This window comes from Hylobates moloch, unplaced genomic scaffold (assembly GCF_009828535.3).
Source record: "Hylobates moloch isolate HMO894 unplaced genomic scaffold, HMol_V3 SCAFFOLD_7, whole genome shotgun sequence".
NCBI classification, from domain to species: domain Eukaryota; kingdom Metazoa; phylum Chordata; class Mammalia; order Primates; family Hylobatidae; genus Hylobates; species Hylobates moloch.
Window position 1 is genome coordinate 93,012,401 of NW_026652282.1, and position 13,175 is coordinate 93,025,575.

At 37.4% G+C, this 13,175-nt stretch overlaps 1 protein-coding gene across 13 annotated transcripts in view; it reads left to right on the forward strand.

Annotated features, from left to right (window-relative positions):
* The window catches only part of PAK3 (p21 (RAC1) activated kinase 3), a 302,976-nt gene that overhangs the window by 216,355 nt on the left and 73,446 nt on the right, over positions 1-13,175 (forward strand). For 7 of the 13 annotated variants that reach the window (XM_032757469.2, XM_032757470.2, XM_032757465.2 and 4 more), the window contains 4 exons: positions 1,867-1,967; positions 6,284-6,328; positions 7,499-7,652; positions 12,195-12,232. In XM_032757469.2, the coding sequence (XP_032613360.1) occupies positions 1,867-1,967; positions 6,284-6,328; positions 7,499-7,652; positions 12,195-12,232 (338 nt within the window). The remainder of the gene's footprint in view (positions 1-1,866; positions 1,968-6,283; positions 6,329-7,498; positions 7,653-12,194; positions 12,233-13,175) is intronic. The other 6 variants (XM_032757474.2, XM_032757477.2, XM_032757472.2 and 3 more) reach the window with 1 other exon arrangement.

The window sequence follows — 13,175 nt, forward strand, 5'->3', positions numbered from 1 at the left end:
TCCAATAGAGAAAGAAATGTAGAAGGCCGAAAACTGTACTAGCAAAGGCAAAAGCAATGACAATCAAAGAAAGAAGGGTCACTGAGAAAGGAGGAATGCCAGGCCACATTGTCAAGGAAGTAGAAAGAGAAGTAGCTAGCCATGGCCAGCATGGATGGGACATCATGAAAGAGAAAAAGTAAGAAAATGAATACAGGAGTGGCTAGGACACCTTCAGTAGAGTGATGACACCGGAGTGCCTTTCTGAACAAGTAAAAAATGGTAGTTGAACAAGTATAAACGTTAGCTATAGTTCACAAACATGCAGGGGAAGTAGGAGTACCAACAGAAAACTCTAAACTTCACTGTTAGAATAATATTCATGAATAAAGTAGGCTCACTGTAAAAATGGAATCTGTACTAAGGGTAAGTTATATGGCATATATGTATTTTTTCAAAATGAGTCCTAAATGTGCTCCATGGCCAGATAAAGGCCTTGGGTGACTCTTGTTCCCCTGCTCCCAACCTTTCTTTCCTGATCCTGTATAGTTCCTCTCACTACTTCAGTTTTCATATTTCTGCCCCATATCTCTGTCCTGTGGCTGAAGATAAGGAACAGTGAGAGAGAGTGGAATGAGACAAGAAGCCATAAGAATAGCCTTTGAACATGAAAAGTTTTGAATTTAAAATTTATCATGGGTAACCCACGAAACCAATAATCCATATACATTTGAGTGTTGCCTGTAATTCAGGCCAAGGCAACATCTATTTGAACCAGAATGTTCTAAATTGACCGCCCTGGCAATTCTGAAGTTGATTGGTTTTAACTGGGTAAACCTGGTTCATGCTGACATGCCCTGTATTAGGAGGGTGAGTACTATTTTTTTCAGTGTGAAATGCAGCCTCACCAGAGATACATGCTCAGATCTGCTAATAAGTGTGTTATGGAAGCTACTAGATGCCATTTTAGAGTGTTTCCACAGTGACTTCCTCCTGGGAACTATTTCCAGATAGACTATAGTTCTCAACTTAGTTTATTCAGTGATTATATCTTTATAGGCTTTTAAATTGTGAGCTACTGATACATTTATTTGTAATTATGTAACTTTGAAAAATCTGCTACTTGAAAAATGGTTTTTGAATGGCTGATATGACAAAATACAATGGAAACATGGAAAAATAACTACAAACTAGAAAAACTAAACCAAGGAATGGCTTTAAGTTTTCTGAAAACTAAATAAAATTAATTCAGTAAAAAAAGCAGCAATTTGTAGCTTTTTACTAGCAAAGTGCTGGGTAGGAAATGATTGAAATATTTTTAATAATAAAAAAGATTTGTAACATAATTGATTTGCAGTGGTATTCTTGTTAATAGAAGAGTCTGTTAAGATATGGTTAATAATATAAACATGTTAAATTAAATAAGTACCAACCACTTGATTATTAGCTATCGTTAACATAGAAACAATTCACAGTATCTTTATTGAAAGCTGAAGTGCTTTTCTATTCTTTCTAATAGTATGCCTTAGCTTGACTTGTGTATGATGAATTTCTTCCTTAGTAAGTGGTATTTGATTCAACAAAGCCAGTTAAACACAATATCCCTAGATACCTCCTGGTTACACTGGTAAAAGGCATAAATCAGTTTGAATGAGAGATTTGTTTCAAATGAGTTTTGGAAATTTTGAATTATTTGGATATGACATTTGTCATCACTCTCTTAGCTACTTCTGCAAATAATTGGAATTTCTGGAGTTAAGTGTTGTTAAAATTGTGTTGGAATCAATTGTCTTTCAACTTTGTAATTGTTTTGATGAACCTAATTGTACAACTTGTGGATGCCAAAACTGTACCCCAAATAAATACATGTTAACATTTTGCCTTTAGCCAATAAGAAGAAGGAGAAAGAGCGCCCAGAGATCTCTCTTCCTTCAGACTTTGAGCATACGATTCATGTGGGGTTTGATGCAGTCACCGGGGAATTCACTGTGAGTAAGCTCCTTGTTTTGTTTTGTAAGCCACGAAAAATTCCTTTGTGAAAATATGTTTCAAGCAAGAATTGCCATGTCCCAAAATGTCAGACTTAATATTTTTGATGGTTCCAAATAAGATGGACATTGCCTAGGCAATCATAGATGGAAATAGAGGATGGCAACAGCATTGACCAAATTGTTTTGTCCATCTTTTAAAAAAGTTTGATCACTGTATAGTCTCAACTTGGTTGAAAATATTAACTAACCATGGCACAGAGAATGTACTCCTGGCAGAGAGACACTGCCTGAGCTTTTTCTTTATCAAGTGAACTGAATCAGATAATCATCTACTCACCTTGGCCAGTGAAAATAATTCATCTGAATAATTCAGGCTTTACATTAAAACCTAGACTACCCAGATCAGCTAACTACACTAACCAAGAATCTCTATGGAACTGACCTGGTTTTCCCTTTGATTTCAAGAATGTAGATTATTTTTACAATTTTTAGTAGGTACATTTTGTAGATATTCATAAAACCTTATATTTCAAGAAGAAATATTGATGGATATATCATGTATGTTCTAGTTGTTATGTGCATCTCTCTCCTCTCTCTCTAGATATCTCTCTCTAGAGATGTCATGCAATCCATAGTAAATACCAATAAGAATTCTCTGGATAGACCATAGCTATAGATCAAGCCTTTTGCTGAATATTTGTAGTGCTCAAATAGCACAAGATCTCAGATCTATGGAATTTTATACTTTTTAAAAAAAAAAGAACTAGTATCTCTTTTTTTTTTTTTTTTTTTTTTTAGCTCAATGAGAGAAAAGATATGGCTATGGCAAGAAATATGTCCCCAGGAAGGTCAACTACCTTTCCCCATACTATTAATGAACTCCATCAAAATGTGCATTCTGAAATAAGGAGTAAATTTGAGGGCATTTAAAAAAAAATCTTTGATAGAGCCATCACCATCAATTCCTGGGCTGTTAAACCAGAGAGAAATTTACATATTAAGTAGTTGAGTTTTTTGTTTCATAACATAGTAGTGAATAGACTGTGTTATATGATTAAGTGGAAAAAAAGAAGGAACAAATTAATCTATGTGGAGAAGCAATGTTGCTGAATTGACAGTCAAATTATCTTATTTTTTCAATTCTGGAAGTAAGTGATAGGAGAATGGAAATGGAAACAGTAAACACCTTGGCCTCATAAAGTGGTGTAAGCTGATTATTTCTGCGTTCTCAGTAACAAGCAGAGGAGAACGTTAAGAAATATTGACACATAAAGTGGAGATAGGTAAGATTTAACCAATTACATCATTAAAGTCAGAGACATTACTCAAATGGCTTTGAGTGTGAACCCAGTCTTTACTATATTTGCAGAATATTCGCTTAGCCACACTTAGATACTCCAACCTTGCTATTACGACTACCACCACCATCATCACCACCAGAAAAAAAGTAATTTGTATAACCTGAAAAACGTTCTATTTTTAAAAAATTATAAAAAGATTGTAACTATTTTTGCTGACACTTGAAACAAGAAAATCCCTTAAACTTTATTAAAGTTTTGCCTAATAACTCTTCCCTTTTTTATTAATTTTTCCAGCTTTGACATTTTAATGTTCTCTGTGCTTTTCCTCATTTAAACTGCTCTTGTGTTTTATTGTTGTCATTTACTATTTTTCTTTTCTTTTTTTCTTCCTTTTTGTTTTCTGATGTGAAAATTTTCTCATCCAGTTATCTCATGTGATATTCTAGTTGCTCTCCAATATTTTATTCTTTCCACTTTTCAGACTTACTTGTCATCTTATGATACAGTATCTCTATCTCTAGCTCTTTCATTTATCTTTCTGGATTCTGAATGGAAATGAAAGAAAGTAAATCACCACCATCTTGCTGACTGCAGCACCAGTCATCTTCATTTTGCTGTCAATTAGAACCCAAAGAACCCAAAGTGATGGACTATCTTTCCAATGATGAAAAACAGTTGGATACAACCAAACCATATGAAACAAATGCTCCTCTCCCTACTAAAAATATCCCCAATTTGAAAGAAGATAGCTGTTTGGAAGTATTCCATTATTACGAATCCATTGAATATATAGAAAGACATAGGCTAAATTTAGAAAATGGAAGTACTTTATTGTCATCCTGATGATCTTTTGTAACTACTTGTTCATACATTATTTTTAAAGATGCCAAATTCTACCCTTTTTGGTACTTTTTTAACCTGTGATTTACATTTACTATATTATTATGTTTATTGAATTTAAACATGCCAAATTATAAAAAGCTTTTAAGAAAGTCTTTTTATTGGTAGGGTTTAGAATTGGGTCCTAATTGTCATAGCACCACTAATTTACTGTGTGTTGGGAGGGGATCATATTAAGTTTGATTATCGTGGCTGTTGAGGTTGAATTTTGTGCAATTTGCTGAACTATCTAATCCAGTTGTCTTACAAGGGCTTGTTATTTTGAATATTTGGGCACTGATTTGCTGTGTTGCTTGGTGATTACTCTCTGGCTAATTGGCCCATATGACCTTGTATACCTGGTCATACACTTGGACCCTGAAGCTAAAAGTAGGTTGGGAGGTGAGATTTTTGGTATTCAATGATTACAAGTCCTCATCCTTTATATTGCCATTTTTGTCCCAAATACTTCAGAACTCCCCTTTCCAGACCTCTAGACCTGTGACGGTCGCTTCAAGTCAATCAGAGGGAAAAATGGTATGAGTGATATAAATTATCATTTCTTATGATAAGATAAATGCTTGGCCTGTTATATCATGCTGCCATTCTCCCGGGCTACACTGGACAACCCCCAGCTTGATGTACTTCTAGTTGGTATCCTATACACAGTCAGGCATTGATATGTGCTCCTGCTTCTGATGCTCAAACTCCTAGGTCTTCATTAGCTGTCTAACTTTTGGGATTAGTTCCTCAACGTGTCATAATGAGATGGCTTTATGACTATGTGCCTTTGTGGCATACATTCAAATTTGAATGTCGGGTTTTATTGATAATTGGATTTGTCTCAACTTAGAAAAAAGAAATGTCAGCAGTGTAGTCAAAATTACGTCAGCAGTGTAGTCATGTGGTAAGTATAGTTGTCTGGAGGATTTTCTGCTATTGACAGCATTTTTTCCTGCTGTCTAGTGATCATAAGACTATTTATCACAAAAGTTTAGAAGTGCCATGGGAATGTATAATAACTGCCAATATTCTAATGATTATGGTAATGATTATGCCAGTAACGTCTGCTCTAGTGGTTATGTGCAATGCATACCTCAATTTGTAACACTTAATAACTCCTTTGGCCATTACGGTATTAACCAAATGCTATTAATTGCACTTAGAATCATAACTGGGATCATGCATGGGCTCCTGAGTTCAAATTTTTGGCTTAAGGCTTCAGCATCTAGCCGCGTGAAAAATGCATGTAAAAGTGTCGTTTCACTGTGCTTGGAGTAACCCCAAATACCAGGAATCAAGGACATATATACAAAATCAAGCCAGTTGGGTCAAGCATGTTTCTGTAGCATTTGAGATACCTTTATTTAGGCAAAGCTGTTACCTTATATCTTGTCTTATTTTGTGGGAAGTGGGATTTTAGAACTGCAGCACTAAAATGGAAATTATGTATATATGGTTTGAAATGGAATTGTTTCCCTTTCCCTGGTCTAAATATCTAAGAAACTTAACATATAGAGTCTGGCTGTGTGGGAATGTTCTTTATCTAGTTTTCTCTAAGCCAGCCATGACTTCAGCTACAAAGTGCAAAAGAATCACATCAATGAGAATGAAATTCAGTGTTTCCATACAGCCATCCTTTGAATTTTAGCCACATACACACTTTTGAAACTAAAATTGGTTAACCAGAATTGGGAACTGAAATTTGTAAGTTTATCACATGGCCATTGGCTACCTGTGATCACCCAATTATAAAAACAACTTACAAATTATTGTCAAAGCTTTTCATGATGCCATCCTTCTTGCCTCCAAATTCATGTTTCTGCCTTTTAATAATTTCTACAATCATTTAATAATTCTTATTAATACATATTTATGGAGGAAGCATCTTGCCAAAAGTGGAATTATACATCTAAACTTTGGAACATTGTCGTTCTCTCTGTTCTCTTAAATCTGTTGTCCTGAAGCCTGTCCTGTCCCTGATTTAGTTAAAACCTCCCTATTTTCATAACCGCCCCACTTTAGAAGGGACTCCCCCCATTCAGACCCATTGGTTTCATCTCCTCCCACCTTCTAAGTTGTCCCACATTCTGTTTTAACTTTCTTTTCTTTCTTTATTTACGTCCATTACAGCCAGATCTCTATGGCTCACAGATGTGCCCAGGGAAGCTCCCAGAGGTGCGTCACAGGCCCAAAAGAAGCTTGCATCAAAGTGCTTCTTTGAGATGTCATAGCACTGCAGCAGCAGGTTCATGTGTGTGCAGTAGAGTTGTTGCTTGGCTTATCTCACTTTTTTTGTTGTCATTCCCAAACTCTGGAGGCCCACGTCACACATTGTTTTGCCGAGACTTCATAGGAAAAAGCCACATAAATTGTGTCTGGATGCACTTCAGGAATAGTGTGTCTGTTTCTCTCTCCAAGTTGTTCTTGGAGGTTGGATAATTATGAAATTGGGACTTCTGTAGGCTGAACATGTAGGAAAGAATGTTGAATGCTCAATGCAAAGCTAACCTCTAATTTTTGCAATTCTCTTTGGTTAGATTTCCAAATACTCCCTCCTCTCTGCTCTAAATGCTTCAGATTATTATAAATTATCACAAGGCTTTGTCGTGGTTTTCATAGTCCCCAGGTTCTTTGTGGCCTATAAATGAAGTGAGGAGGAAGGGAGAGAGAGGAAAGGAGAAGGAGGGCATGCCCTGAAGAAAGCTGCAGGGGAAATGCCCAAAGCAGCATTAATGTTACTGTTTAGCATCTCAGTGGTTCTTGCTCCTCCACAATTCTATTTTTGTCTCCTACCAACCTGCCTTTATAGTAAAGCTCTAGACCCAAAAAATTACATTTTGTAATCACAAAGTATAACCTGACCAAGGGTGATCCTTTCCTTTTATTCTAAAATATATTCTGATTACAACATGACCAGAAACAGCTTATGTTATTCCAGTCATAAAATCCATTGATCTGCACTTTACTATGCTGTGCACAAATTTAGAGAAGTCTTGCTATGTCTGCCCTGAGTCGCCAGAAAAAAAATAAGCTAAGCCGTAAACATCATTTCATGGATGAGCAGAGTCAATATGGAGGTGATTTTCATGCGCTTTTTTTTTCTATCACAGTCATACTCCCACCCACCCTTTTTAAGTTGGATCCTAGTTTTACCTATGTGTTTTAATTAGAGAAGAGAATGATTGCATTATTAAGTTACTAACTTTAAATCTAGAATGTAACTTCAGTTTCCCAAGTGTAATCCTACAGGTAGCATGGGCTTCTTGGTGAAGAACTTTACTGGAACATAAAAATGCTGCTGCAGAATGTTCTGAGCTACCATTCTTTCCCTTTGGTTGTCCACAGGGAATTCCTGAGCAATGGGCACGATTACTCCAAACCTCCAACATAACAAAATTGGAACAGAAGAAGAACCCACAAGCTGTTCTAGATGTTCTCAAATTCTATGATTCCAAAGAAACAGTCAACAACCAGAAATACATGAGCTTTACATCAGGAGGTAAGAGGAAGTCTGTGATATCAAAGATGAAGAAGTAATTTCAATTTCAGGGTGTCATGTTGAGAACAAAATGTCTGTGGGACATTTGAAGTCGGTTCTAGTACCTTCTCCAAATGACATCAACATAAGGAAACCAAAAAATGAGTTGGAATTTGAGGTTGATGTTAAGTTATATAACTCAAGTATGTTTAGAATCAAAATAAGGTAATTATTTAGTGAAGTCGTAGTTGTGAGCTTGAATTGGTAGTAACAATTGTTGTATCTTTACTGTAATAAAGACACTCAGTCACTTACCGGGCTTTGTTATATGTTCATGAAGTAAGAGTTGTATGCATGAAACCATGCTCTCTGGAAATTTATTTTGTCCCTTAGATTCATTGATTTACACCATGATGACACAGCACACTTTTTTTGGTGTCAGGTTATTTTGATAAGACCTCCAAATCAGACCGAAAAGAGAAAACTATGTCTGACTATTTTTAGAAACTGAAATATCCATGTTACTGCCAAATCTTGACCTTATTCGCTAGTGTGTAGATTTAGTCTTTTGTTGGAGCTTTGATGTTCAAATTTGCACTATAAGCACCTGTATTAGTCCATTTTCATGCTGCTGGTAAAGACATGTCCAAGACTGGGTAGAAAAAGAGGTTTAATTGGACTTAACGGTTCCACATGGCTGGTGAGGCCTCAGAATCATGGTGGGAAGTGAAAAGCACTTCTTACATGACAGCAGCAAGATAATATGTGAAGGATAAAAGTGGAGAACCCCGACAAAACCATCAGATCTCATGAGACTTATTCATTATCATGAGAATAGCATGGGAAAGACCAGCCCCCATGATTCAATTACCCACCCCCGGGTCCCTCCCACAACATGTTGGAATTCTGGGATATATAATTCAAATTGGTATTTGGGTGGGGACACAGCCAAACTGTGTCATTCTGCCCCTGGCCCCTCCAAATCTCATGCCCTCACATTTCAGAACCAATCATGCCTTCCCAACAGTCCCCTAAAGTCTTAACTCATTTCAGCATTAACTCAAAAGTCCACAGTCCAAAGTCTCATCTTAGACAAAGCAAGTCCCTTTTGCCTACGAGCCCATAAAATCAAAAGTAAGCTAGTTACTTCCTAGATACAATAGGGGTACAGGCATTTGTTGAATACAGCTATTCCAAATGGGAGAAATTGGCCAAAACAAAGGGATTACAGGGCCCATGCAAGTCCAAAATCCAGTGGGGCAGTCAAATCTTAAAGCTCCAAAATGATCTCCTTTGACTCCAGGTCTCACATCTAGGTCATGCTGATGTAAGAGGTGGGTTCCCACGGTCTTGGGCAGCTCTACCCCTGTGACTTTGCAGGATCCAGCCTCCCTCCCGGCTGCTTTCACAGGCTGCTGTTGAGTGTCTGTGGCTTTTCCAGGTGCAAGGTGCAAGCTGTCAGTGGATCTACCATTCTGGGGTCTGGAGGACGGTGGCCCTCTTCTCACAGCTCCACTAGGCAGTGCCCTAGTAGGGACTCTGTGTGTGGGCTCTGAGCCCACATTTCCCTTCTGCACTGCCCTGGCAGAGGTTCTCCATGAGGGCCCCACCCCTGCAGCAAGCTTTTGCCTGAGCATCCAGGCATTTCCATACATCTTCTGAAATCTAGGTGTATGTTCCCAAACCTCAATTCTTGACTTCTGTGCACATGCAGGCTCAACACCACGTGGAAGCTGCCAAGGCTTGGGGATTCCACCCTCTGAAGTCACAGCCCAAGCTGTATGTTGGCCCTTTTCAGATAAAGCTGGATTAGCTGGGACACAGGGCACCAAGCCCCTAAGCTGCACACAGCATGGAGACCCTGGAGCTGGCCCACAAAACCACTTTTTCCTCCTGGGCCTATGGGCCTGTGATGGGAGGGGCTGCTGTGAAGTTCTCTGACATGGCCTGGAGACATTTCCCCCATGGTCTTGGGGATTAACGTTAGGCTCCTTGCTACTTATGCAAATTTCTGCAGCCAGCTTGAATTTCTCCCAAGAAAATGAGTTTTTATTTTCTATCGCATAGTCAGGCTGCACATTTTCCAAACTTTTATGCTCTGTTTCCCTTATAAAACTGAATGCCTTTAACAGCACCCAAGCTACTTCTTGAAGGCTTTGCTGCGTAGAAATTTCTTCCACCAGATACCTTAAAACATCTCTCTCAAGTTCAAAGTTCTATACATCTCTAGGGCAGGGGCAAAATGCCACCAGTGTCTTTGCTAAAACATAACAAGAGTCACCTTTGCTGCAGTTCCCAAAAGTTCCTCATCTCCATCTGAGACTACCTCAGCCTGAATTTTATTGTCCTTATTGCTATCAGCATTTTGGACAAAGTCATTCAACAAGCCTCTATGAAGTTCCAAAGTTCCCCACATTTTTCTGTCTTCTTCTGAGCCCTTTCAAACTGTTCCAATCTCTGCCTGTTACCCAGTTCCAAAGTCTCTTCCACATTATTGGGTATCTTTTTAGCAACACCCCACTCTACTGGTACCAATTTACTGTATTAGTCCATTTTCATGCTGCTGATAAAGACATACCTAAGACTGGGAATAAAAAGAGGTTTAATTGGACTTATAGTTCCACATGGCTGAGGAGGCCTCAGAATCATGGTGGGAGGCAAAAGGCATTTCTTACATCGCAGCAGCAACAGAAACGAGAAAGAATCAAAAGCAGAAACCCATGATAAACCCATCAGATCTTGTGAGACTTATTCACTATCATGAGAACAGCATGGGAAAGACTGGCCACTATAATTCGATTACCTCCCACTGGGTCCCTCCCACAACACATGGGAATTCTGGGAGATATAATTCAAGTTGAGATTTGGGTAGGGACACAGGCAAACCATATCAGCAACAGAAATATATATACCAAATATTACTTTCACATTTTGAGATAGATGATTTGGGTTCTCTCTCTACAATAATTTATTAACTTATTAACATCTAAAGAATGAAGGGAGTATTATCATTAGTACTACAGCTATAGAGAGCCCTTACCTCTTCGCACTGGATTTAGTATAAGCAGGCTTTAAGTTTCTTTGAGAATGATCCAAGGATACCCTTGGAAGGGGAAGAGTGTCTGATTTGGCCATATCAAATATCAAAGCTCAAACTGCTAAATTGGACTTTTTTTTTTTAAATGAGAAGATTGATTAACTGCTGTTATCCAATGTTGAAAACCTAAAAAGAAAGCCATCAAGGAAAACTTTTTACTATATTTAAGCTTCCACATAGAATAAAATATCTAAGAGATCCTGGTGACATATCAAAAAATGTTTCATGTGAGAAAATCAAGAGCTGTGCTCCAAGTCAGAACCATAGGCAACCAGAACTGAAAATGTATTCAGGAAATCATTTCACTGTAACCATGAATACACTTTAGAGTATCAGAGTTTGTTCTTTACTCCAAATAGCCATTGCTGTTTAACACTGAGTTTTATATGCCAAATTTCTCTCAACTTACAAAGATGAAATCCTGACAACTATATTAAAACTCAACTGTACAGTTGTACTGTACTGAGCTGAGTGTACCTCATCATAGGTTTTCTGAATGCTCTGGTATTGGGACTGACTAATTGAGTAAGAGGAGAAGAATGGAGATAGCACAGGAAGGTGGAAAGAAGGAATGGAAAGGAAGTAGGGAGAGAAGAAAGTGGGAAAAATCCTAGATAAAGAGTAGTTCTCCACTTACCCATGTGGAATATATTGTAAGACCTCCAATGGATGCCTGGAACCGTGGATAGTACTGAACCTTATGTATACCATGTTTTTTTTCTATACCTACTTGCCTATGATAAAGTTATAAATTAGGCACAGTAAGAGATAAACAACAATAACCAATAATAAAATAGAACAATTATAACAATATGCCAGCATCACTACTTTTGCTCTTTGGGGCCATTTTGAAGTAAAATAAGGGGTACATGACTACAAGCACTGTGATAGCTCCATGGTTGTTCTGATAACCAAACTGGCTATTAAGTGACTAATAGGCTGGTAGTGTAAACAGAGTAGGTACACTGGACAAAAGGATGATTCACATTTCAGGTGGAATAGAGCAGGACTGCGTGAGATTTTGTCATACTCAGAATGGCATGCAGTTTGAAACTCATGAATTGGTTATTTCTGCAATTTTTGATGTAATATTTTTGAACCACAGTTGACCACAGGTAGCTGAAACCACAAAAAGTGAAACTTCAGATAAGGGGGACCACTATAGATGTACAGAATCATACCAGTTAAGAGTAGGTAATCTTGTCATTCTTCCATATAAATGAGATTCACTGGAGGCCTTCATTAATATCTGTAAAATGACCTGGTGAGAATATGGTGAGGATGTAATGGTGTGAGCTATTTTAAGAAAAGCTATGTCATTAGTCATAATATCTAGTTAATACTAAATTGGAGCATTTCCTTCTAGTTGAAATCATGCAGTTTTTTAATTTTTCTTTTTCTGGTGTGGTCTCTGAATGAAATAGTCTTTATGAAACGAAAGTGACGTCTCTATTCTCACATTGCAGATAAAAGTGCACATGGATACATAGCAGCCCATCCTTCGGTAAGTGAAAAATTGAAAACTGTTTCACATGATTGGTGTTTCCAAAGATTCAAGAGAATATAACTGCACACATCCAGTTTTTAGATATGAAGTCTTTTAAAAACAATTTTAAGGTATAATTCAGTTATATAAAATTCACCTATTTTCAGGTAAACGGTTCAATGAGTTTTGGTAAATGTATATACCTGTGTTACCATCACCACAGTTGAGTTTTAGAACAAGTCCATCACCCCAGTAAAATCCTTCATACGTGCTTACAGTTAACTCCACCCACCCCACCCTAGTCACAGGCAAGAACTAATATGGATTCTGCCTTTATGGATTTGGCTTTCTGGACATTTCATGTAAATGAAATAATACAGCATGTGACTTTTGGGGATTGGCTTTTTTAACTCAGTTTATTTCTTTTAAGATTAATCCAAGTTGTTGTGTATATCAATAATTTGTGTTCCTTTTTATCTCTGAGTATTCCATGGTATGATTGTACCACTGTTTGTTTAACCATTCAAACATTGAAGGCTCTCTAGAAAATTTTCAGTTGCTAGCTATTACAAATAAAGCTACCAGGAACATTCTTGTACAGGGTTTTTATGTGGACAGTGTTTCTGTTTCTCTTACATGTAGAACTTTGAGAATAATAATTATGTTAATAGAAATTTCTCTGAACACCTACAGTGTACACTTATAAAATAAACTGTAAGATAATTTAATTTTATAGGTACTTAAATCTTTCCTACATCCCAGTTAAGTTGTCCCCATTTTACAGATGAGAAAACTGAGGTTTGGAGAAATTAAATAGCTTCTCTAAGGTTATAACAGTATACGTTTTGTATGTCACTTGTTCCAACAAACTGAGGTACAGGGAGGGAAGTGACTTTGTCCAAAGTCACATAGATAATTTTTATCGGAGAAGTGACTAGAAAATAAGTAACCTAGTTGTTGA